The sequence below is a fragment of the Enoplosus armatus genome, chromosome 18 (genome assembly GCF_043641665.1).
Source record: "Enoplosus armatus isolate fEnoArm2 chromosome 18, fEnoArm2.hap1, whole genome shotgun sequence".
Taxonomy (NCBI): domain Eukaryota; kingdom Metazoa; phylum Chordata; class Actinopteri; order Centrarchiformes; family Enoplosidae; genus Enoplosus; species Enoplosus armatus.
In genome coordinates this window covers 19,258,857-19,286,252 of record NC_092197.1, presented here as the reverse complement: position 1 = coordinate 19,286,252, position 27,396 = coordinate 19,258,857, and the positions used below count along the sequence as shown (strand labels likewise).

Genomic DNA, 27,396 nt, shown 5'->3' with positions numbered 1-27,396 from the left:
GATTTCGTTTTGGTTTGACGCCAAGGGAAAAGGAATGTGGCTCTTACTGAGAAGGCAGTGGAGGCTCAACGTGCTAAAGCTTGTAAAGTTGACCAGAAAAAAAAAAAGAAATTGTATTGAACCTCTAATGATTGATTATAGAAACACCAAGGAAGTGCAACAGCTTAAATCAGTGTTTGATGGCCTTTTCACCTTTATTCAACACGAGAAATGACGTCCTGGGGAGGACAGAAGGGGGGGCCATTAGTGCTTGTATTTAGCAGCGGATGTTTCTGCAGCTTTCTGTCGGGATGACTGGCAGATCCGGGAGAAGCGGTCGGTACACATCCAGCGGCAAATCCTCAACAACTTCCTCTGCGGCGCTTCTCACTGGAGCTGCTGCTTTTAGAAGATATACCGCCAACTATTACAATTACAACACATTATGATCCTTGCCAAAAGAATGTCAGTGAGTGACCAACAATGCTTATGATTATGATGCTCGACCTGATAAGTCATCATGAAATACTTTTTGATTATTGTTGTAAAGCATTATAAATATTTGAGTGCCTATAACTATAATTACACAGTGCTATACGCCCATTCAAAGGCATTATACACGGGCGGCATGGAACCAAACATTCATTATCAACAACAGTATTTCAGTGGTTTTAAAAAAAAAAAAAAAAAAACTTTTAAAAAATAGGTCAAGTGCGTTGAATTATAACAGCGAGCAACCTGCACACACAGCACAAGATATTATTCCAAAAGCTCTTTGGGTTTTTTTGATGTTCATGATGAAGCATTTCCTGTATTAATCCACTTCTCCTGTTCCATGACGTGTTTGTCTGGGTGTTGACAATGCATTTTTGCATTTATTTGCATATATTTCTTATTTTTCAAGTGTTTTCGAATAGACACTTCCTTGCCTGACAGAATGAGCTACCCTATTTTTTTTTTTTTTTTGAACCACATTTGTAGAGGTAGTAGTCCATTCTGACCGACTGAGAGACAAGCTCAGCCCCGCAGGTAAGCAAGTGTGAAGTAAAAATGGTGGATCATGGGGCGCTTGTGTAGGTGCGGCGCTGTCCATAGTCCTGAAACAGAGCTGTACGCGCCCCCCTGTTGATTTTGAGCGATTGTTGTGATGGGTTGATGGGTCACTGCAGTATTGGGAGGTGGGGGGTGGGGGGTGGTCCCCTGTAGTTGGTGATGTCCTGCAGGCCTCTCCACACTGACGCCGTGCTGTCCGTTGAAAACCTGTTTTTCAGCCTTTACAGTGAAGCTCCTTTTTGCATTTCGTGGCTGACGTTTGCTCAGTTTAAGTCAACAATAACGAGCGGGGAGACTACATATTTGGGCTCCATGTTAACAAAGTCTGTACGTTTTTACACGTGTGTGTTATTTATTTTGGTTGTTTTCGTCCGTGCAATAACGATACTCGCTTGATACCGAGGGGATTTCTCGTAGGCTCATCCTTGGAAAAACGAATACTGCATGCTTTTACTTTGAAAAAACGCGACCGGACGAGGGTGTTCAGTCGTCGCGTGATCAGCTGACAGAAACAGATCGGCCGGTGGGACAAGCAGCTAAAAACAAGGCGAAAAAGGAGGACAATTGCTGTTTTTATCGGCCACGGAGGGAAACGTTCGTCGACAAGCCTTCCATTAGGACATGTTCCAGTAGGACCCCCCCCCCTGCCTTTTTTTTTCTGGTACGCACTTACAATTTCCAACGTTGTGTTGTGGTTCCGTTAGCCATGTTGCTAACCCGGTAGTCGCGACATTGCAGGTGTAGTTTAGCGTTAGCGCTTCATAGATGCGCTGCGCGGCTAATCTGTCCTCTAACGTCTGGTAGTCAGTGGCAGGTAGCATTAAGTTCAAGAAGAATTCCTCACTGCTGCCCCCCCTCCCAGGTGTCATTGACTGTCCTGCAGCTGACTGAATTAAACGCACCGTTACCCCCCCCCCCTTTACTCCGTCCCCAAACGTGCCGCTGCGCAGCCTTTAAACCTGAATGTAACGCCAAGGTTAATTATTCACCTGAGTCGCGAATACACAAACTGTTGATGTTTTCATGACATGGCGCCGGTTCGTGACTCCTTGACGGCGCGTTTGTGCCTGTGGCGGGGCCAATGCGTTAATGTACCGGTGTGACAGGTCGTGATGATTGCGTATACGTTCACGTTAATGCCAGCATGTTACCATGTCTACGATAATGTGCCAAACGTTAGCATATTAGCATGCTAACGTGCTATGTGTTTGGCGTCTTTCGGCTATAAACTACCAGTCTCGGTGGAAAAATCCGTCAACATATAAAACATACGAAAGAAGTATTCATTTTCAAGTCATAGAAATACCCCTGCACACCGTTATGGGTATAAAGCAACCCAATCAATTAACCAATTCATTAATTAATTATCATACTTTATTGGATTGGACCTTCCATACAGATTTGTGCAGTATAAGCAGCATAACATTAATAACGTGAGTACATACATGAAAATGAAACAATAGACTGGATTAAGAAACTGCTGTTGTCTTGACCAGGTCACTCTCCAGAGTGAGACCCCATGAGGACACCTGTCTAAATAAAGGTTAAACAAAAATAGAGAATTAAAAAAGCAACACAAACGGTGAAAGATTAGAGTCACAACATGGCCGTAGAACAGTCCAAGCCAAAGCCAGGCTAAAAAGGTAGGTAAGATGTCCACATTTCCTCGGGCAGGCTGCTCCAATGGCTCGGATCACCTTGAGACTGTACTGTACCGTACTGTACTGCCAGTCTTCAGATCCGTGCCTCATCATTTTTTGTTTTTGTCCCAAGACACATCAGCATAATGTCGGGGAACAGCCTGGTTCTACCCATAGTGCTCTGGGGCCGCACGGCACCCACCCACTGCATCAGCAGCCTGCTGGTGATGGACGACTTCAGCACCATCATCACCGGCTGCCACGACGGACAGATCTGCCTCTGGGACATGACACCTGAGCTGGAGGTACTGACGAGGGTGGTGATGATATTGGTGATGTTAGTGGTTTGCGTGTGTGCGTTTTTCACCCATCTGTTATTTACTCTGCGTCTTGTCATCTTATTATAACCCCCCCCCCACCCCCCCTCGTTCTTCTTTTACTTTTCTTCCTGTCTGCCCTGCTCAGATTTGTCCCAGGGCCATGCTGTTTGGTCACACAGCCTCCATCACCTGTCTGTCTAAAGCCAGCGCCTGCAGTGACAAACAGTACATCGTCAGTGCATCAGAGAGTGGGTGAGTAGGTCACACACACACACACACACTATCAGAAGTTTCATATTGATCGTGATTGCTTGCTCTAAAATTGCCTTACAGAATGACCCCAACTTTTTAAAAACTCCTCCAGAATCTTCCACACTTTTCTTGTCACTCACGCACCAGTTGTCCCAGTACTTTTTGCTCATATGAGGAGGAGATGTGACCAGCTCGTGTTTTCCACGTGTGGTGGTTTGACTCGACCAAAATGACTTGACGGATTGTCTTAAGTTGCAGTCAGTTCATTTAACGCCAGGTGACTCATCAGTTTATCAGTGGCTACAGCACTACTCAGGACTACACAGGGTATTGTAATGCAATCACATAAGAGTACGCTCTGTGAAGCACTGTAAAACCACATTTGTTGTTTGTAAATGTGCTCTACGGATAAACTGACTTGACCACTGTAACTGTTATCACTGTTAAAGGGAACAAACTATCAAACTTCTTTTGTAAATATTTGCATTATTTAACTTTGCTAAATGTACTTGTCAGTTACCATATATACCAAAAAACTTTAATATCAGTCAAATAGGAGAGGTGAGACACAAGTTGTAAACGTAAATCCCAGGACGGAAGTTTAACTGCAGATAATGTCCTTGTCATGTATGTCTAACTCCAGTTTGTTCGTGTTTTCAGAGAGATGTGCTTATGGGACGTGAACGACGGACGCTGTATAGAGTTCACCAAGCTGGCCTGTGCTCACACTGACATACAAGTAAGACACACACACACACACTCTCGCAATGCCCTTCATTCTCAAATAAAAAGCTGGTATTCCAATACTAGCTTTGTTTCGCATAAACACAAACAATTAAAAGGCCAGTGGCTAAAAAAAAATAAAATACTGAGGGGTGTAGCTCACGTGGTAATTTCATCATAATATACGTTTCCACAAGTCATGTCATACTCGCCGCTCTGCTGCTCTCAGTTTCTCTTTTTAACACAAATACTCGTCATTCAATAGTTATTTCCAATCACGTCTACTTTGCCGATGCCGACTGTCAGTGAAAATCAACACGTCCGGCCGATTTTTCATATTAAAAGCAGACCAGGACAGGCAGGGGGATATTTTTTCTTTTCAGGTTGTGGTCATTTGACTCCTCATCTCTCCTCCACGTTTCTCCCTCTCCTCTGCGGTTTCTTCAGTTCTATCAGTTCACCATCGGCACTCAGAGGGAGGGACGCCTGCTTTGCAACGGCCATTACCCAGAAATCCTCGTGGTGGACGCCACCAGCCTGGAGGTCCTGTACTCGCTGGTGTCCAAGATCTCTCCTGACTGGATCAGCTCCATGAGCATCATCCGATCCCACCGAACACAAGGTGAGAGACACGGGTGGGTGGAGGGGATTTTGGGATTTGCTTCTCTAGGGGAGGGCAGGGGATTTCAATATCCCATGTTAATCCTATTTCGGAGCACATACCAGTATGTCTGTGGTTTTTCATCTTCATATTTACAGCCCCAGTTACCTGCTGCTTTTCAGCTGGTCCTCCCCGTAATTTATTGTTTTTCTTTGCTCAGTGCACAATTTGAATTTGAGTAACCTGATAAGATGCCAGCTCGTTAAAACCAATACTCGGTACTATAGACCTTTTTCACGGCAGACATTTTGACTTGTAATAGAAGGAAAAGCACAGGGGATGACTCAGTCCCATCAAGTGTCCCAGTAAGCCATGCCAGAGAGCCAGCATGCACAATACCAGGCACTCTGGAGCGAGCTCACCTAAACGGAATGCAGTCGTTTTTTGGTTTTTTTTTAAAGATAAACCCGGGTTGGGATTGAACCTGAGCCTTAAATGGTACGCGCTCTACCAGGTGAGCTACCGGGGCGCGGTCGTTTTTTAATGTTATCAGAAACACATTTGCGTTTCCTTCAGTGAATTCTTTAATAGCTTGTTGTATTAAGGTGAAACATTTATTAAAAAGTAATGAAGCTCTGGATGGATACATCACCAATGCTTTCCACTTCTAGCTCTCCCTTTAGAGTAATGCTGGAACGAACGTGATCACATTGCACAAACATGTTAAATGTCGGCATGTTTCCACGTGAAACCTACAGATGTTGATATGGCTTGGACTTTGACCCTGTCTCTCTGTCTCCATGTAGAGGACACAGTGGTGGCGGTGTCCGTGACGGGGATTTTGAAGGTCTGGATCATCACAGCTGAGGTCAGCAAGATGCAGGTATACCGCCATACAGATATTGTTTTATTAAATTTATTTGTAGTGTGTGTGTGTGTGTGTGGAGACATGTATTACTCATGTTCTGGGGACATACATCTGTTTCACACAGTCACATTGTGGGGACTCGCCTTCCTTTTTGAGGACCAACCGCAAGTCCCCAAATCATTACATTTTAGGATGAAGACCTGGTTTATGGTTAGGGTAAGCCTCCAGGCAATGGATGTAAGTCAATGTTATGTCCTCTGAAGTGATGAACAACTGTGTGTTTGTCTGCGTTCAGGACCTGGACCCTGTGTTTGAAGAAGAGTCCAAACCCATCTACTGTCACGGCTGTCAGAGTATTTCCTTCTGTACCTTCACTCAGAGCAGCCTCCTGGTCGTCTGCTCCAAGTACTGGAGGGTAAGAACCTGCAGTACCACTAACTTACACGACATGCCGAGTACTGCATGGACCTGAGAATTTTCCCGAGCTGACGGCTACATTAATGAATACGTGTATCCCTTTTTCTCACGTGTGTGGCAGGTGTTTGATGCAGGTGACTACTCGTTGCTCTGCTCGGTACCAAGTGACAGCGAGCAGGCCTGGACCGGAGGAGAGTTCATTGCCGCAGACAAAGTCATCATCTGGACCGAAGACGGCTGCAGTTACATCTACAAGCTGCCCGCCAGGTAAACCCGCTGCTCCTCGGGCTCTCACACCCCCGCTCGGTATCATGATACCTACGCACGATGGTGTGAACACCACAGAAGAAGAGCACGGACTTGTCATGGCTCAGCTAAAGTCGTGGGAGCTGCACAAGCTGAGGAGTTAAAAGGCGTCCATGGCTTTTTGTGACAATGTATAAAACGTGCCGCGCTAATACTGTACACTTAGACTTATTGTGTGTGTTTGTGTGTGTGTGTGTATTCCTCAGCTGTCTGCCTGCTAGCGAACATTTCCGCAGTGATGTTGGGAAGACCAAAGAAGGCTCGATCCCTCCGCTGGTCTACAGCATTGCCGGCCACTCGGACAAACAGGTCAGTCCCCTGTCCTTCACCCTGTGTCCAGCTATCGGTGTATCATAAACGCACACGTCGGACACTTCACTGTAACTAAACTGAGAGGTGGAAATTTAGATCAAATGCTTGGAAATTTCAGCAAGTCAGTTTCAGCTTCTAATCTAACACATTAATGATTTTTGTTGTTTTTATAAAAAAAAAGGGAACAGTTCCATTTGCAATATTCAGCAAAAATATTGCAAACTAAGATTGTGTCATTTTTGTGCCTGACAAATTATATTAAATCCCTCCAATAACAGACAGACGCCATTTGTTGGCTAACGATTTAGCTGTTTGAGGTACCTGTTTCCAGAGATGTAATACTTGACTAAAGCCTAAACAACAATTGATATGGAGGGGCTTCCGTATCTGGCTTATGTTTCATGTTTTTTTTATAAAGATGGTCTTAGCTATATGAGCTGGGCTAACCCGACTAGCAAACACAGTGTGTGGCACACAGTTTGACACCAACCGTTGTCCATTTTTGCTGTACCGGGACGCTGTAATGCTCCCATACAGTGGATCTAAATGTCACGGCCATTCGGGCGGCAGCGTCACCGCACGAGCTTGACTAACATCGCTAACCGGGCTCAGCCGATTAGCATGCTACAGCTGATCGACAACAACCTGGTGCTCTGCCAAAATGTCCCGCCCTCTGGCACCCTAGAATTTCTGTTCCACGCATGCAGATAAATACACTATTTTGCGTGTCGTAATCTACCCGTGCTGGCCGCCCAATTAGAGCCTATGTATGGGAAATACTCTGTATTGATGGTGTTTGATTTGATTTAAGATCATCAGGGCTCACGTCAGACACGTGGATCAGACCTAGTCATTTAGTAATTTTCCAGTCATTTCATAGACTAACGCAGACCGTATATAAAGATGGCCCGACGATGGCGTCCACTTCCTCCCGCTGTACCAGCTCTGGTGACGTCGTTTGAAGCCAGAATCTGCGCTGTGGTGATCCCGCCCATACGCCCGCCCGACGCATTCACGAGCACGCCACAGACAGTCACAGCTGTCAATCATGACGTCACACCCCCCTTTTTGTAGCATCAAATAACTAATTAAAACCAATAACAATGAAATCCACAAACTTACTACTTACTAAGAATATCTGAATCATCAGTGCCTTTTAGTGTTAAATCAGACAGTGAATGGTCGAGATTAGTCCGTGTGTGACCCTTGGTGTTTTGTGTGTTTGGCGTAGTTATGATTTCATTTTGGACCTTCAGTATGTTGTAGTCAAATGTGTATTTATAGTTTGTCTTGTAGATATATTTCTTTGTTGTCTGTGCCTTTTTTTTGTTGTTTCTGTTGTTCCTTTTTATTGTTCTGTCCTCTGATGCTGCCGTGCCCCCTCCTTTGACCCCTCCTCACTCCTCTCAGAAGGAAGGAGAAGGAGGTGAGAAGGAGCAGGAGGTGGCTGTGGAGGTGGTGTGCCTCCCTGCCAGCGGGTGTGACATGGAGCTCTACACCGCAGAGCTGCTATACCGCCACCGTCCAATAGAGGCGCCAGTAAGCCCCAGACAATGCACATTGAAAACCAGAGGCAGGAAAAGGAAGGTTTACCATGTTGGCTGAGCTGCAATACCTAAAATTGACATAATTACAGCGCTTACACCATTTTATAGCCTTGAAATATAATCTTTAGAAATCAAAAATTCATTTTGCGTGTCTTAATTGAGCCAAATGTTTACATGTGGGTGTGTAAAATGGTTCAAGTTAGATTGTACTATTTAAAGGACCATACCAGTGGTTGAGCATGTTTTAGCCCGTTGACTACAAATTGTTCATTCTCTACGTTGCCGCTGAATATCCAGTATTTGAATACGTCCTGTACTGATGGGATATTTGTAGAATTAAGACCAGAAGACAAACAATGAGCAAAAATGGGCCCTGTATTAAGGATAATGTGAATTTGGTTGATTGTTGTTTCTTGTATTATAAAATGGTGTCGGAGCATCCGTGAACGCACCTGTTTTTTGTTTTCAGAATTTGCTCTGCAAACATATTACTATATGGTAACATTTGCAAAACATTAGAGCTGTAAGTAACAGCTGTTTTCATTATCAATGGGTGTGTCAATTACTCTGATTAGTTGGTTAATTGTCGAGTATATAAAATGTCAAGGTGAAGTCTTCAAATAGCTTGGTTTGTTAGACTCACACTTTAAAACCTGTAAACCTGTAAAGATATTCAGTTTACAGTGATGAACGTTGGATGTTTTTGCTTTGCAAATGACTTGATGTGATCAATTCATTGCCTAGTCACACTTAATCATCATTTGAATCATCTAACAATTTTTGCAGTGCAAAAATCAGGATGACTAAGGTGACTAAATGTTGACTGTGATGGGTTATCTCTCTGCAGCAAGTTTCAACCTCTGATTTTCACAGAAATGAACTCAAACCAGTGCCAACGTCAAGGTCAAATATGTGTAAAAACAGTGGTATGGTTCTTTTTCGAAGTGAGGTCGGTGTAGATAGTACTCGGGTGTGAAATGTACTTTTGAGAATAAGTCACTTTTTTTTTTTTTTTTTTTTTTTCATTGGCTAAGATAGGTCCACGGTCAACGTGTCTTTATGTATGAGTTGTGACTTTGCAGCTCAGCCAGACGATAATGACCGGAGATGAGAGGAGCAAACTGTGAGAACGGCAGTGAAATGACAGACATCCACTCAGTGGCTCACATTCACCCCGCACCGTGGTGGAAAACAGGCAGGTGAAGTCATGAAAGAGCACCTGGTGGGTCTAAACGTCGAGGAATATTTCGCCTGTATGAGAACTCAAAGGGCTCTGCTGCATCAAAGACTAATGCTAATTAACCTAGCATAACCGAGCTGAGAATTTGTGTTTGCACAATTAACAATGTCATTCCAGACTGTTTCAATAATGTCTGTAGTGCTGTCATTTATTGCTATAACTTTCTGCACTGGAAAAATATCATAGAAAGACGAAGACAGTAAGAAGTGCATAGAAATGTTTGATTCTATTAATACTGATAATGAAAATAATCATATGGCTTCAGAGAACACTGGAATTTACAGAATACTAGCTGGTCAATATGAACTTTAAACTAACTTTGACTTGATACTTGCTACTGTATTGGCTAAAATGTGTGTGCAACTGGTAAAGGTCTTCTTCATTTAAAACCTAATGTACATTGTGATCGATCAATCACCTGCTGAGCTGAATCAGACAGATCCTATATATATATAGTTACAAATTTACGTCAATTCTTGCGCAATTCTTCTTGCAATTTGTGCAGTAAAGTAGAAAAATCTGACCGATCCTGATACATCGCATCTCTTTATCAATGTAGTCACGAGATGATTCCATAAACTCCATAATTAATGTCTGGAAGTTAAAAAGAGACAAAAACAGATCCTTCATCCAGGAGAAGTAATTACAGGTGTTTGAAAATGAGGCTGAGGGCTGCAGTGTAAATTCACAAAGTGCTGGAATAGAGGTGTAAGCCGCTGAGTCGATGACATTGAAAGTGAACTGTCCCGTTTTGTTTGCTCCTCTCTTTGGTTTCCTTCCTGCCTGACTGAGGGTCTGACCTCACTCACTGGTTCACCTGATTTCATGCTCTCTTCCTACTAAAATATAACAACTCCTCCTCCTCCTCCTCCTCCTCCAAAAAGCACCATCACCCTCCTCATCTGTCTTCATACTTATGAAGATGCATGCAAAGTCCCCCAAGCTGCTTCTTAACTAAACAATGACCCTCTTGAGTCCCTGAGTTTGTGACGAACCAAAAGACACACAGACAGGAAGTGACAGAAATACCGTGACATTTTGGATTCAATTTGGTCGCTCATCTTCACCAGGCAAAAGTTTAAAGCTTATACGTTTGTCTGGATGAACGCCGATGAGGCGCGCTAGACAATTTTAGGGACACAAAAGAGTTGACGTGTAGAAACTTTGTTGCTGTGACTCGGGGAAAGAACAGCCACCAATACACAAAGCAAGTCGCCATGCGTTGATATTCTCTCTGTCTTTCTACTGCTGTCTGTTCAAAACACTCTCTGATGTTGGATCTATTTATTCCCATCTTCTAATGAGATGTGGTTTAGTTTGTGTGTGTGTGTGTGTGTGTGTGTGTGTGTGTGTGTGTGTGTGTGTGTGTGTGTGTGTGTGTGTGTGTGTGTGTGTGTGTGTGTGTGTGTGTGTGTGTGTTTAAAAAAACAACATTTGGTGGCACTTTGCATACCCCCCACTGATCGTTCCCAGTGTTCAGATGAGCTGTATTAACCGATGGTGGTACACACCGGACACTGCAGCCATTCCCTGCCTCCGTACCTCTTTTGAAATATTGTAGTTGCCGTGGTGACGGCGGCCCATGCTTCTTACATGCCCACAGGTTCACTGGGTTTCATCCTGTCCATCACTATCACAGCGATGGCTCATCATAACCCTCCACCCACCGGCAGCTCCTGGAAATGACTTCATTCACAATGACCCCTTTGTTAAAGACACTTGACTGATTTTTTTTTTTTAGGAAATTGGCTGTTTGGTCAACTTCTGTTATGTGTTCTGATAGAATAAAGCCCAAATTAGTAATAATCCACCCTGAAGCAGAACTGCCAAGTTGATTAATTGGCAGTCGAAGAGTGTTGAAGATGTTTCCCCCCCCCCAACTTCCGTTGTTTTTCATGTGCAATAATCTCTGTGGCAAACAAAAGTTCATGACACTGACACGTTTTGTTCAGCGAGATAATCTTCACTAATGAACACCCGCTTTTAGGATTTTTGAAGCGTAAATGGAATCGCCAGAAGTAAAAAGCTAAACATTAGGCTATAAAGAAACTACAGCACGGTCACATTACTTCAACGTCACCACCGCTGAGCTTCACTTTGAAGAGAATATAGATGGATATAGATATATAGACAGATAGATAGTATAAACACAACCAGTGAGTAGATGACTTTCCGTGTTCGGCATGAAGACTTGTTAGCAACCCGCCTTTTTTAAGACGCGTAAAAGTTGACGGGTGAGGGTATCTACTGACGCGTTTTATGCCGTAGAACAAAACGTTGAAATCTCTTAAGCTTGTGTGTTAACCACAGGCTTTCTTTCAGGCGTGTAACCAAAAACCCATTCAAAGAAACCCATTGACTTTGACTGGAAGTGTAAACATGCTGACTCATCTCCGGGTTTTAGGATTCCTGCAGCACTCTATAGCAGAACACATAACAATGGCTACATGTAAGGTTTTGTTTAGTCCCTGCAGTGAATTTGTGAGCAACATGTAACAGTCCTGGTAAACACTAGACCCATAATCATAGTAAGGAACTACTTTCTCCCGCGTTAAAAGTACATCTTACAAGCTAGGAACTTGACATAAGTAAACATTACAATGAACCCTTGGTCTTCACATGTGTTTTCAAATGACTTTTAGTAGCCTCTTAGCAAAATTCCCATTTTTGAAATAACATAAGTTCTGTTTTGGGGTGGATTGCTCCTTTTTTATGGCAAAAGAAGCTGTGCTGACCTCCTTCCATTTTCACCGTTATTCCCCAGTAACTTCTGGACTGATCATGTTTCAGTTTGAAATTTGAAAAATCAATGAGCTGCAGCACGTTAGATTTTTCATTGGACTCAGAAGGGCACCAGGACACTGCTGAACACCTGCGCCCACTTTGGCAGGAAAACCTTGTGAGCCTAGCTGGCCTGTGAAACCGTTTAAAGTGACGAGCGACGTCGTCCTCACGCATTGTCATGGTTGGTAACGAGACAAAAATCAGCCCAGGTTTTTGGGTGATTCTTAACATAACTGACCTCATTTCATTTGGTCCTTCTTTCACATCGGAGCCCCGGTGAGTTTCCTACCTCCACGTTTTAAACCCGTCAGGCTCTCATGTATCCAGAGTGATAGATTTGACACAACTGTCCACGTCTATGGCTCTTGATTTTGTCCATGATTTCCTTCAGTGGGCAGACGTTACACCTCGCAAGTGCTGCTGAACCGAGCAAAGGGAAACTCACCCGTTGATGGACAGTGGTAGCCACTGTAAAAGACACCTGGTCCACTCCTCCTTATAACACCGGAGGGACAAATGTGATGACGGTCTGCGACTGAATAAGGCTATGTATGGTTAATAAATCTGGTCATGTTTAGGCTCTGGAGATTGACAGTTTTTAGAAAACTGAACAAATAAACAAACACAAAAGGTACCAGAACCTTGTGTTTCATGAACATGTCCTGTAGTACCACATACCAAATGATTGCCACTTCTGTTCAGCCTAACTTACTCTTAAAATAACAATACGTGGCAAGAAGTGAAGTGACTATAATATAAACTGTAATACTGCAGCTATAAAGGGAGTAAACAGCTGAGGGTTCAAAGGGTGAACCTAGTTTAAATGTTAGGTCAGACATGGTGAGGTTTAGCCATTAGTCTGTATGAGACAGTTGGCCACTCATGGTTTGGTCAGCTTCAGTCACATGACCCTCATCCTGTCTGTACCTGTGGTTCTAACCCCACCAGTCCTTCCCCCGGGCCTCATTAGCACACGTTCCGACGGGTGACGAAACAGTCGGGGTGGGATCACTGGACTTCTACAGTGGCTACATTTGGTTTTATTTCACTGCTACACTTCATACACCACCGTCTTCTATCAGCCCTTAGCTGAGTGAAAGCCACAGTAAAACCCTAACAGCATGTTAGAATTAGTCAAGTGTTTACTATCAAGTGATTTTGACATGTTTCTCAGCCTGTAGAGGAGTCAGGTGTCCCGGTGAATCAGAGATGTGTGGTTCTGTTTTCCTGCAGTTTGCTGTGTGTTGTTGCTGTTTGTATGAAGGTAACCGGAGAGCAAAACCAAACATTTCAGCTTCACATGGCCCTCAGACTTATATGGCATGAAAAACTATAAAGTCCAGAATGTCCAGTCGCTGTTTGTTTTCAGATGTCAACATGTCTTTTATTTCATTTAATTATTTTTTTTTGACCGTCCTCCAGCTGCTGATCTGTCCCCCTGTGACTCGGTTCTTCTTCGGCCGACGGGAGCCCTTCCACAAGCTGCTGATCCAGGGAGACTCGGCGGGCAGACTGTCCCTGTGGAGCGTCCCAGACTCGTCGCCTCCGCAGCCGCCGTCGACAGCCACGGGTATGGACGGCGCAACACAATCATTTCCACATAAACGTGCAGTGACATTACAGAGTGATCCGTCTTCCCCCTCACAAGTGATCTAAAAGCTACAGGCTACAGGAAAACAACAGAAATAACACTTGATAAGAACAAATCAGTAATCCCTCATAGTAATTGTTAATACTTACGGGTTTAAAAAAAAAACACACATGAATTAATTATAGTCATATATTATAACCCTATATATATATATATCAAGTATTATAGTTGTATTTAAAAGAAAGGTCTATCAAATATGTAAAAAAAAAATCAAAAAGAAAAGAAAACCACTGATAGTAATATACCGTATATACCAATACCAGTTCTGTTTTCTGCATTGTTTACAATAAATCATATCGTCCATATGCTTCACGTAGGTAATAAATAGTCTACAAATCTTTTCAACACTGACTTATTAGTAAACATAGTAATAAATGTCTTTTCAGATGACGTTTTGTTAGCGTGTGTGTTTGTGTGAGGTAGGTGGAGAAGTAAATTCCCCCCCCGACAGTGGTTGTGGTGGTGAAACACAGTGCCTGAGTGACATCTAGTGGCCAAAATGTGTCATGCTGCCGTTGACTGATTTTTAGTTATTCAATTATTTATTTTTAACGGGGAGAATATGAATTTAATGTTGCACAAATGACTGAAAAATCAAACTTCAATTTTACTTTCCTTAGAATGAATTGACAAAGGAGATTTACATTGAATTGGTACAGTTTTTAATTAGCAGGACTGGATCAAACAGAAGACAGTAAATTGCTAAAATAACAAGAAAATATGGCAATGTGGAATGATAATATATTAAAAGCACGTGTCTTTTAATTTAATTGCATTTTTTAACCTTTAACCCATATCAGGGTTTCTCCGTGGAAATTGTTTATTTATTGTTTAGTTGAGGTGATAAGCAACATAGATCTGGATGTATCTCACGCCCTGATCCTTTAGTAAGTAGGCGACCTCAGCGGATGGCAGTAATGTGGCAATTTGCTGCATGAAATAGTCCCTCTGCCTTAAGTTAAGTGATTTATTTCATAATAGTCTTTATTTAAACCGTTATTTAGCCTGGTCTCTAAACTCTCTCTGTCTCTCTCCGTCTGTGCGCAGAGCTGCAGGTGTCGTCCACCGTCACTCTCCAGGAGGCGTTTGATAAGTTGACCCCTGTGTCTGCAGGCATCATCGACCAGCTCAGCGTCCTTCCTGGAAAAGAAGAACCCATCAAGGTTTGAACCCAGACAGTGTGACGCGTATGTTTTTTGGTCCTTGACCAAAATGAAATGTTTGAAGGATGCACTTTCAAAATGTTATGCCTTTTCTAAAAGTAAGAAAAAGCTTGTAAGTGTTTTCTCAGGAAGTCAGTGGAGGACTTCCGCTGTGCTTTACTGTGCTGTAAAAAGTACATTTGTTTAGTTTAATGTTGAAAAGTCATACAGGTGGAATAGATGCTGTCTATAGTTCCAGTTGTGATTCTGAATATCCTCTCTGCCCCCCCCCCCCCTCAGGTGACGGCCAGCGTGTACATCCCCTCTCAGGGTCGCCTGGTGTGTGGGAGAGAAGACGGCAGCATCATCCTGGTTCCAGCCACTCAGACCGCCATCGTCCAGCTGCTGCAGGGGGAGCACATGCTCAGGAGAGGTGAGGGAGAGAGGGGGGGGAAATGTCCAGGCTCGAAAAAATTGAAGCTAGAAAAACATTTACAAACAGTCAACAGTAAACAAACCCTCTGATCTCTACGGGGGCTAGTTCAGTTCATGTGGTCCGGACTAAAGAGAGAAATGGTTGCCTTTTTAGTTCTGGTCCATTTTGTGTTCTCGCTGAATATCGGCCTCATGAATATCATAAATCATCATAAATGATGACAAACGGCTTTCTGATTAATCAGGGAAACTTATGTGATGACGCGCATATGTGTTACCACGGTTACCAAATGATCTTGCATAAACGTGTACTCCTCTTAAACAGATTGCCTCCTCGACAGTTCACCAACGGCAGGTGGATTTAATAGTAGCTTCCGAATTCCTGCTCAAATCACACATCTGCCATCACACAGTCTTGTGGTCGGCCTGTTTAGCTTCCACACCGACCACAGGACTGTGTGATGAAACGAACCGCACCACCGAGTTCGATGGGAACCGGACCAAGACCATCTTTTCAGGGGATCTTGGTCTGGTAGTTTGAACAATTGACAGATTTCTCATCAGCCCAAATGCAACGAATCGAACGGGCCGACGCACCAGAGTCATCTTAGGTGTGAAAACGCCCTCACAGGTTAAACACGAGACTTGACATGTAGGCTTGTGTGGGGTGGCTGCTCTGCTGCTTTGCTGGACTGTAGTGTTACTGGGCAGAGGCCATTAATAACTAGTATTTCTCATCAGTGCCTGTTTTCTGTATTTTGAATTTTATTTGATTTTGATTAACTAGAGGCTTCTATACCAAATTCCATTAGTTTTGCTGTTTTGTGATTTCATCACATCAGGTAACTTCTGTCAAACATAGGACGTAAATAAGAAAAACTGGATAAACAAATGAAAATCTCCTGTTAGTGAAGTCCCCCTGCTGCTGATTCCAGATTTATTCGTCCCATCATCCATCCTCAGTATTTGCTGTCTTCGTCCATTCTGAGTGTTGTTTTTCCGTCCGTCCGTCCGTCCTGCAGGCTGGCCGCCCCATCGTACCCTGCGAGGTCACCGGAACAAGGTGACGTGCGTCCTGTATCCGTACCAGATCTCCCCCCGCTACGACCAGCGCTCGCTGGTGTCCGGAGGCGTGGACTTCTCCGTCATCGTCTGGGACATTTTCACCGGAGAGATGAAGCACATTTTCTGCGTCCACGGAGGGGAGATCACCCAGCTCATCGTCCCGCCTGAAAACTGCAGCGTAAGACCTCTGACATGTAGCTTTATGTGTTTGTTTCCTTCGTGTCTCTTCACTTTGTCACTTTTCTGCCTTTTGTCTTCCTCTCGTCACAAACAGGGCAGCCCACTAGACACATTCTCTTCTTTGTTTTTCTTTGGTTTGTTGTTTGTTGTGTCTGTGTGTGATGAATGCACTGAAAGGGAGTAGCGTGTTATGTTGCTGACATTAGATTTAAATGTTAGGGGGCTGATGTCATTCTTGTTACTATGGAAATAACTTTAATGACATTGTGTTGTTGTGGTCAAATGTTGAATGCACAGACACACACACACACACACACACACACACACACACACACACACAGTCGCCCATTAAATCAAATGAAAACATAATATTGTTCCACTGACATTAAGATCAAATGGTCAGAACTGTGTTGTTGCCATGGAAGCCAGGTGTCAGACGCGGTTGTGTTGCTTGAGCTGGACTATAGTGACCTATCACACACACGCTTTAATTAAGACGTTGGATCTTTTGCACGTGTGCACTTTGGGGTAATTCATGAAACCTTGATTTAAGTTTCTTTCGTCAGTGTCTTTTTATTGGGGTATACCAAGGTCCATACAAACAATGTGGTCATTGTAATAAGACTTTGAAGCCTTATCTGTCCAAACCTTGTGTGAAAACAGTTGTAATAAAGCTCAGTAACATCAGATGATCAGAAGTAAATAAAATTAATAAAGAATGCAGGTATAGAAAACTAAACACATAATAGAAAACCGTGTTGGGCTGTGCCTTCACGATACTCAATTCACTTAAAAAAAGAAAACAAGCTACAAATTTGCTTCAAACATACGTTGGACATACAGGTACCAATTGTATTAAAAACTGCAGTTATTCTGTTCATTCTTAAGACATCATAAATAATGTCAATTCAGTCAATACAAAGGTATTTCTGGTTTTAGCCTTCCTAGTTACAGTCTGATGTTTCTGAAGGCAGGGAGCCCAAACGCAGGTTCTTCAATTTAAATGTAATGTCCACCTGGAGAACTTTTTGTGAAAAGTTTTTGAACCTCCTACAAAAAAACTTTTTTGCCTCGGAGGACCCACACTGTCTGCAGCACCTGGACAATTTAGTATAATGAGGCCTTTGTACTAAAGTAATGAAGAACCTGATGAAGCTTTTCCAACAAAACTCTCTACATAAAGCTGAACGTGAAGCTTTCTGTTGTGGCTCACGCGCCAACAAGTCAAGGGTCTTAATTGAGCCATGATATAATAAAATAACAAGGGAGTGCGACCTCTCCCTTGTTTTTCGCCAACGGTAGACTGATATTTAATTCTAGGTCTTTTTCTTAACGTAACTGAAACTTCGTCTTTTGAGGGGCTGTACTTAAACTAAGCGTTTTTGTAGCATTCAGTTTATAACTACAGAAACAACCATATTGTTTTAGATGTGAGAGAGTACCTGTAAAAGTCAGTGTTCCAGGTTGGACAAGTATACAAATACATCGTCAGCAAATAAGAAAATGTTTTGTTCTCCTCCCTTCATATCTATCTACTTTTTTAATACTTTTAATTTTGAATTATCCACCAACACTCCTTCTAAGTTATATGGCTAATTACATGTAAGAGCTGTCTGATGTTATCTTGAGTTTGTCTTTGGCCTGCCTGATCTAGGCTGATGATTTGTGGTAAAAGTCCCTCTGCTCGTTTTGCCAATATATGGGTAAAGATTTTATAATCCTGGCTTAACGTGCTTACCGGTCTAAATTTGCCACATTCAGGTTTATCCTTTTCTTCTTTTGGAATCAGTGAAATGACTGCTTACCTCCAGGAGGGGGGGGGTGTCTCACCTTCCTTAAGGACCCAATTAAAAAGTGGACTGTAGAATAGGGATCAATGATTCCTTCATTACTTTGTACCACTCCAAAGGGAGGGAACGTCTGGCCCCGGGGCCTTATTCGATACTTCAGCTATGAGCTGATCACTCTGCTCATTTGTTAATTTGGGTCAGTGAATTGTCTTAAAGAAATCCTCCATTTTCACAGGTCATAAATTCTAATAAAATTATTAAAAACTATGGTTGGTATGATGGTCGGTCAACGTTGGGTTAGAGCTGAATAATTATTGATTGTGAATTAATGAATGTATGAATTGAGTTCAGAGACTGTTCTTTTTTTTTTTTCCCAATCTGTAAGCTAACATGTTTTCAGATTCATGCAGAAAATCTGTAGAAACCCTGGTTTCAGGTTGGGGTTTGACTCTCACAAAACGAGTCTCGTGATACTGGACAAACCTTATAAAAAAAACTCTGAGCTGCTGCCACCAGCTGTTCTGCTGCAGGCACACTGCTCTCTGTATCGTTCAGATCCACAGGGTGGGTACGCTGCAAAGGTGGCATCACTCGTCTTGGTTATAGTTTAGGGTTTTGCTCAAATTGTAAAATGCTTCTGGCCTGCATCTAACCACTTAACACGTATGTGGATTCATCCTTTTCTTTGTTTTTGCTCACTAACTAAAACCATGCTGCTTAACTATAGCTCAGATTGAGGTTTTTTGTTTTTGACTCAAACGCAAATGTTAATAGCAGGGTTCAGGCAAAGTCATGACATTTTGGAAAATGCTTAATTTTAACCGGTGTGTTTTCAAGGTTAGGAATATGCTTCAATTCGCATATACTGCTCGAAAATGGCTTCATTTTCATGACCCCGTCGTCATATCTGCTGTCTCCTGCCGTCTCACCTGAGCTAGATGAAAAGGGGGCCTTTTTCTGTAAACTACGTATCATGAGGGCGACCATCTGCTCTAAGAATGGAAACTTTTGGTTTAGGTACCTTGAAGCTGCTTGAAAAGTGCTTGAATGTTATTCTTAAAAAGCTGTACGAACCCTGTAATTGTTGTCAGCCCTCGTTGTCTGTCATGATTTGTCAGGTGTAACTCCTAGTTTCACCTATGCAACGTTTAAAACCGCCTTTGCAACAATAAGTGCTGAAAATTGCTCACATCTTTTTTTTTTTTTTTAAAGATAAACTTGACCAAGCGACAAGTTAAGCGTTCATCAGCTAACACTGGAAGGCACCAAATTTAGAAATGTCTAAACCTAAAAAGTCTTTATGAAATGGTTCAGATTCATTAAGGAGAGTCAATTCCATCTGGTCCCCCACTAGTCTGTCAGTGACCTTCCATCGCATCCTCAGCTGCAGTTCTTTGGCTTATCATTGCTACCTGCTGTGCTTGCTCTGCAGACCCGGGTGCAGCACTGCGTCTGCTCGGTGGCCAGCGACCACTCCGTCGGCCTGCTCAGTCTCCGGGAGAGGAAGTGCATCATGCTGGCGTCGCGCCACCTCTTCCCAATCCAGGTTATCAAGTGGCGTCCGGCGGACGACTACCTGGTGGTGGGATGCTCTGACGGCTCCGTCTACGTCTGGCAGATGGATACAGGTGAGAACCGGGTGACCGTCTTCTTCTGCAGCTCCACTTTGGAGTTGGGTAAATGCCGAACTGATGATGACTTTCTGAATAGCTCCAGAACAATCAAATCTCACTAATTCTCACATTTGTCCGTCAATTCAACAGAAATTAGTTTGTCCCCTTTCTTCCAGCTCTCAACTCTCTGCCTTTATGCTTCAGTAGGTTCATTTGCTTTGAGAACTGCAGCTTTAACCACAGGATGATTGCTGATTTCAGCTTGACCAAAGGCAGAAAAATCTCCCTGGTTTCGTATCTGTGAAAAAATATGTCGCAACATTAAAGTTTGATGACCATCAAGCCGTCTGTGAGCCCCTGCAACCCGCTCAAAGAGCACGAAACTGTGGTTTTCATCAAATTTGTCAAGAAACCCCAACAGGTTCACTACTTCTCCCCCACACCCAACAGAGACTCTCTCAATGCTGCTGCCACTCTCATTCTCTAATGCTCCAAACGTACTGCCAAATCTACTAAATCTGGCTCCACAGCGAGTTAACGCTAACTATTTAGAACAATTTCTGAGGTCTTTTCGTCTTTGAGAGCTTACCAGGTTTGGTATCGTCATCTCACTTGTAATAGAACATAGACATCTTTATCGTCCTTCAAAGCAAAGCACATGGTGTAATGATGAAAAAAAACCAAACAGACGTAGACAGTTCATACACACAGACAGACATGCACTTAAAATCGTCCTCTGCCATGGGTTAGATTACACTAGATGGACTAGATACACTAGTACTGCCGGCTAGAGCCACACTGCACTTTGTCACTGCGAAGGTTGTACAGAAGCGCTACATTAAATAGTTCCTGCATGTATCTCTCCCTGAAACACAAATTGCCATTACTACACTTAGTGTTTTTTTGTGCGGATTAAACAAACAAGATACAGCGTGTTAATTAGTGAGCATTGCCGGGGTTTGCCTGTGTACTTTTGAACTTTGACGGGGGCCAGGCTAGCTGTTTTCCCCCTGCATCCAGTCTGAATGTCTAAACTAGGCTAACCACGCCCTGAATCCAGTTCCACACGTGACGCAAAGGCATGAGAGTGGTATCAATCATCTCGTATCAACTGAAAACGTGAATATTAATTTAAATCTCTCTCTTCAGGCTCCTCTGCGCCCCTTTATCCTCTGTTTAGTCGTTACCATGACAACACAATCTGCAGTAAACATGTATGTGGCACAGCATAGAGGTAATATTTGTTTGAATGATGACTAGCCAGTGGAAAAGACCAGGTTTGTGTGTGTGTGTGTGTGTGTGTGTGTGTGTGTGTGTGTGTGTGTGTGTGTGTGTGTGTGTGTGTGTGTGTGTGTGTGTGTGTGTGTGTGCTGGAGACCTGAATGAGCTGTATTGCTGGGAGATTGCAGGGTAGCTAAGTGTGAAATTAAGGACGGTGTGTGTGTACTCAGGCGTTGGACATGTAATAGGGCCATGGCTCACAGGCCCTTCATCGCACACACACACACACACACACACACACACACACACACACACACGCAGGTACAAAGGTACCACTTCTGCTCTCACTCAATACCAGAGCCGCTCTGTCTGCGGCTAATGATGTCTCTCTAAACCTCTCTCCGTTTCTGTAGAGGTAGAGGTTTGTTGCACTCAGAGATGGAGAAGACTCTCTCTGTGACATCAATCATATTCAAGAGACAATAGATGATAAGTGGGAGATGCTGAGAGAGAGAGAGAGAGAGAGATTAGAAGATTGGTATGAATGGAAGGAGAGTGCAAGGACGAGGAGAGAAACAATGCTGAAAACAGAGAGCACAAACAAAGGGAGGCTGAGATGAAACTAGTTTGCTTACCCTGGCCAAAAGTGTGGAGACACTTGAGCATTATAGCCATATGTGATGAATATGACCACGATAATCTGCTGCTCTAACAGCCTCCGCTCATCTGGTTTTTCTGAAGCTGGCTGCAGGGATTTGCTCCCATTCAGCCACAAGATCATCAGTGAGGTCGGCTGATGAGGTCTGGCTCACAGTCTGTGTTTCAGTTGATCCCAAAAAGGTGTGGGATGGAGTCGAGGTCAGGGCTCTGTGCAGGCCAGTCAATTTCTTCCACTCCAAACTGGGGAGACCGTTTCTTTGTGCACGGGGGCATTGCTGTTGGAAGCACTAGCGTTTAGTGCTGCGACTAGCGATTATTTTCATTCTTGATCGAGCTGCCGATTACTGTCACGATTAATCGCTCAGTCTAAAATGCTCATCACGGTTTCCCAGAGACCAAAGTGACGTCTTCAAATTGCTTCTCCTGTCCAGCCATCAGTCCAAAACCCCAAAGACTCTTCATTTACTATCATAAATGACAAAGAAAAGCAGCAAATCCTCACATTTAAGAAGCTGGAACCAGCAAAAGTTTGACATTTTTGCTTGCAAAATGACTGAAACAGTTTATCCATTATCAAAACAGGTGGCAACTAATTTTCTTTGAATCGAATAATCAGTGAATCGAGTAATCATCGGAGCTCTGCTAGCATTTAATCCTTCATTTGAACCAACAAGCCCCGACCAAAAGTACACCGTGGGGTCCAAGAGTATCTCAGGAAATACCATGTTAACCTGTCGTTGTTTTAAATATCTCCTGACCAAATAGCTGATTCCTCGAGACGGACTTGTTGACTCGTTTGTGTTCTCAGGAGCCCTGGACCGCTGTGTGATGGGCATAACGGCAGTGGAGATCCTGAACGCCTGTGATGAGCTGGCTCCGGCCACCGTGGACGCCCTGAGCCACTCGGCTGTGAACCTGAAGCAGGCGATGACCCGCCGCAGCCTGGCGGCGCTGAAGAACATGGCCCAGCACAAACTGCAGACGCTCGCCACCAACCTGCTGGCCGCCGACAACGCCGACAAGGTACAGACGCACGACCAGCGGTCACGCTACTGTGGAAGTGAAGCTTTGTTTGGTAAAGGGCTTCAGCTTTCAGCCACGCGCACTAGGGCTGGAGGATTAGCCAATGAATCGAGCAGATCAGTCGTTTTCACTATGCTGTGACATTTCACAGACTAAACAAGAGTCTGCAGCCATGCCACTCTGTAAGACTGTCCTTAGATACAGCGGAGCTACATGCTAACATCAGCATGCTCACAATGATAATGACGCTGATGTTGACGCAGACGTCGTCATTCTACTGACTTCTGATGTTGAGTTTGAATTGGTTCAGATCTGATTTCTGTGAAGCTCAGATGTCTCTTCTTCACAGTCTGTCTTTTCTCTTTGGCTCTTTGTGTCAGTTATTCATCAAAACACAGACACACACAATACCTTAATACACACACACACACACAGTTGTGTTTCCATCACTTCAGAGGGCCTTACATTGACTTACATTCATTTCCTGGAGACTTACCATAACTACTGCTTCAACTAACCTTAACCCAAACCCAAACCTAAACCTAACCCTAACCTTAAACCAAGTCTTCACCCTAAAGTACAATGATTTACATTATGGGGACTCGTGTTTTGTCTGGAAATGGAAGGCGAGCCCCCACAATCTGACTGTGTAAACAGATTTATGTCCACACACACACACACACACACACACACACACACACACACACACACACACACACACACACACACACACACACACAGATGGGTCATGTCGGTCAGATAGCTGGCTAAAGTCGCAGACCAATTAAAACTCTGCTGGAGACGAAACCAAAGGTCAACACTACTACCACTGTGTGTGTGTGTGTGTGTGTGTGTGTGTGTGTGTGTGTGTGTGCGGCCACTTGTCTCTCCCAGGGAAGGATGAACTATCTTAAATGTCAAAGACAAAAAAGAAATACATTTTTCTCTGAGCTGGACTTTCTAGAGAGCAGCAATGGTGGTTTAAAGGAGAAATCTGCCCAAATGTAAAGACTTGTAAAGAGTCACTGTTGCTGAACGGACTTTTGGTCCATCACTCTGTTTTTACGCCCTCTCGTTAAGAACTTTTAAAAACTCTGAGTTTGAAAGTTGCTATTCTCTAAAGTATTCCTTCACAGTACAAGCAGGTTTGTCTGCATCTGGTACAGATTCGTGGACTGAATCCAGTGCAGCCAAATGAAAACATATTTATCAGTATATTTGTTTTTTAAATGAAGTCAAGCTGAGATTAAAATTAATCAGTGTACGTAACTGTAGCGTGTGTATAACCTGTGTGCTAATTTGGTCAAAATCGTAATAACCCAAAAGAAGATGCAGTGATAGCGCCCCTTACATTAGTGTTCTCCAGCGGGGTTTTGGTTCCTACTGACGATGTCCCTGCTTTAATCGGATGTGTGCAGTATCTGTGTGGGCAGGCTAATGCTAGCCAGACCCCCCTCCCTTTTCTGTAAATGCAGGAGGAACTCCAGCACTGAGACTCGGCAGATGCTGGAACAACATGAGCAAAGAGGAACGGCCAGTGGGAGATCAGTGCTAGCGTTACTAGCTACTGACCGCGCGTCTCTGAGCAGCGTCGGCTGTCAGATTTCAGTTAATCTCTCTCTTTACAATATAAAGAGTACTGCGATAACCTCTGTTATGATTTGGCGCTATATATACACACAAAAGAAGAACGTTCGGAGGCTTGAGGACTGCATGTCCAAGAGGAGATTAAGTCTCTCCTGAAAAACGGAAAGCTGCTGAATCATTGTAGTTTATATTTCCTTCAAATGTATTTGAGGAGAGTTTAGATTTCAGTTTGACTTTGATAATAGATAAGAAGACTTTGGAAATGGTTCCATTCACAGTCAGATACAAATCATGTCAAATCTAAGATGTCTTCCGTCCCCCTCGCTCACCTCAAGCTATACAAAGACTGCAACTTAACGAGTAGTGATCTTTGATTTTACACGGATTGTATTGACTTTAATCGAGACTTTTCTCCGTCAAAGTCTTGTTCTCCCGCCTGACGTAATTTCTCCCACCTTTTATAAGTCGCTGAAATTTCTGAGTTCATATTTCTAACGTCCTAACATAATGAAGAATGAGTGGCTCATATCAACGATTTCACACTCGCTTGTACAGAAACAAACGTTCCTGAGAGCAGGATGTGTGGTTACAGTTCTAGGATTTAATGTTGAAGATCAGCTGCTACGTTTCGAGCCTGTCGGTGGTCGGTTCTTAGTTTTATGTGCGAGTGCCATTTATGTTACATTTCATTCAGTTGAAAGCAGTCAAAACAAATGCAAGTTGGACACAAGAAATCCCGTCATCACTGCAATGAACCGCATTGAATTCTTTAAGTAAACCGCTCAAACAAGTCACCGCTCAGGTCGCTGCTCCGGCTGCAGTTTTTGTGCGGAGCAGCTTGTCTGCGTTGACCCCTCCAAAGAGGATCAGAGGTTCGCTTGTCTGACCCGAATGATCTGATCGGCCCTGACAGAGTGAACCCCGCCCACCTGGGCCTCCCAGCGCAGAAAACAAACGCTATCAATTATTTAGCGTCCGAGCAGCGTTTAGTTCAGCTGCTGGTACAGTTTTGACTTTTACAGCTTCACTTGGAAGCCATTTAGCTCAGCGTTCCGTCTCCTCCTCTGCTGGGCTCGTCCTTTTTCTCCTCTTCCCTTCCACCAGATGACCTTTGTGTTGTTTTCTTCCTCCCCTCGGTGTGTTGGTTTTATTGTAGGTGTCTCCTGGGTGTTTTCCTGCCGTAACTGCCCATAATCACAGCTCTTTTTTTTTTTGGAAAACACACAGCAGCTGCAATCTTTTCTCCCTGTTCTATCAGCAATACATCACTGTTGTTCTCTTTTCTGCCTCTCTCCTCCGTGTCATTTCACTCTCATATCTACTCAAATTATGGGTCAAAACCACCCACTATCCCCGCTGTGTATGTGTGTGAGAGTGTGTGCTCCCCTGATGTGTGTAATGACAGATAATGACCGTGAAATGTCAGACTATCTACCCAAACGTTCCTCCCAGCCAGCTCCAAGCCTTCATCGGTGTGTGTTTACAGCTGGTGTTTGTTGTTGTTCAGATTTCCAGTGTGTGTGAGGGAAGTCGATGTGTAACTTTGAGTTTGTCCTCTGGCGGAGTTTGCTGAACCTGCTGATCTGTGAATGTGAAAAAAATAGAACGAGAGCTGGAACAATTAGCCGGTCAACAGAAAATGAATCAGCCACAATTTATTCAACTAAAAATGTGAAACCATTTCCTGGTTTCACTGTTTCAAATGGGAGGATTTACTACTTTTCTGTTTGTGTGTGATTAAGCTGAATATATTTGGGTTTTGGACTGTTGCTCGGACAAAGGTTGACTGGTCTTTCACTTGACCTACCGTTGAATAATTGAAAAGACGCACAGATTAATCAATAATGAAAAATCATTAGTTGCAGCCCCGAATAAAAGCTGTTTTTGTTTCAGATTCAGAAAAACTCACCGTCATCACAAACATGGAAATTTGCTCTTGACGTAGCTCGTAAAAGAAAAACAAACAGTAGACATAATAAACTTTTAGTATGGCACCTTTCAGGCAATTTAAACTGTTTAAAACTGAATACATCCACAAAGAGGAGGGACGTAAAAACAACACAACAATAAAATAAAGTAAAAACGTGTCAAATTGGTAGTAAAAGTGTAGATAAAAAATGGCAAAAGGTAAAATTAGGGCTAAAAAGATGTTTTTTTTAATGTGGAAGTAAAAAAACATTTATTTAGGTTCACACAGCCTGTGTGTGTGTCCTTAATGCACAGTTTCAGCCTTACAATTTGCCAACCAGTGCTTTATATTTGCAACATTAACCAACATTTTCATGACACATTTTGACATAAATACCCCTCCAACCTAAGGATGGGGTATCTGTCTAAAAAAAAAAAAAAAAATGTCCTGGCTAGCGTGGCTGTAGACCTTTAGTCTGGTTTTACTATGAAACATTAAAGATAAGGTTATTTCTTGTCAACAAATTGCATGAAAAGACTAAAACCAGTGTGTTCGTTCATCTCTCATTACTTAATGACCTCTCTCTGCCCCGTCTGCCTTGCAGCCCCAAGCCCATTGGTTCCCACTGAAGAGATATATATATATATCTTTATATTTAACGGCTCACAAACATATTGTTTCAATTTAGAAAAAGCTGCAGGTCGTTTTCTAAAACAGCTGGACACTGTAGTTTTTAACAAATGCTACTACTACTTGGGGACTATTTTCAGTGGCGGATTAATCCACATTTGGTGCTCCACTATCAGTGTCATCACTGTGACGAAACAACATGACGCTCCGTGAATCAATGACCGACCCACTGAGCTTTAAAGTGCAACCGCTGCCTGGGAAACGTATCGAACCGCTTTTCCTTCGATGCAACAGTTTGACTTCACTGCTCACACCTCTCTTTATTTTAGGTCTTGCTTCTTCGCTCACCTGCCTCTCAGGTGGTGCATAAAGAAGAGGCCGACTGCAACCTGAACTCACTTTTTATACAAGTATATAACTTGAGAATAACCTGAGAACCCCCCACACA

The 27,396-nt window shown here is 43.3% G+C and overlaps 1 protein-coding gene across 1 annotated transcript in view; it reads left to right on the top strand.

Annotated features, from left to right (window-relative positions):
* Positions 1 to 2,818: 2,818 nt before the first annotated feature.
* Positions 2,819 to 27,396, top strand: part of LOC139301144 (WD repeat-containing protein 7) — a 99,774-nt gene continuing 75,196 nt past the window's right edge. Inside the window, exons 1-14 of the mRNA XM_070924457.1 lie at positions 2,819 to 2,977; positions 3,138 to 3,244; positions 3,905 to 3,983; positions 4,415 to 4,589; positions 5,375 to 5,451; positions 5,732 to 5,851; positions 5,975 to 6,120; positions 6,366 to 6,468; positions 13,465 to 13,623; positions 14,743 to 14,856; positions 15,136 to 15,268; positions 16,293 to 16,513; positions 19,738 to 19,933; positions 22,608 to 22,822. Of these exons, the coding sequence (XP_070780558.1) occupies positions 2,819 to 2,977; positions 3,138 to 3,244; positions 3,905 to 3,983; positions 4,415 to 4,589; positions 5,375 to 5,451; positions 5,732 to 5,851; positions 5,975 to 6,120; positions 6,366 to 6,468; positions 13,465 to 13,623; positions 14,743 to 14,856; positions 15,136 to 15,268; positions 16,293 to 16,513; positions 19,738 to 19,933; positions 22,608 to 22,822 (2,004 nt within the window). The remainder of the gene's footprint in view (positions 2,978 to 3,137; positions 3,245 to 3,904; positions 3,984 to 4,414; positions 4,590 to 5,374; positions 5,452 to 5,731; positions 5,852 to 5,974; positions 6,121 to 6,365; positions 6,469 to 13,464; positions 13,624 to 14,742; positions 14,857 to 15,135; positions 15,269 to 16,292; positions 16,514 to 19,737; positions 19,934 to 22,607; positions 22,823 to 27,396) is intronic.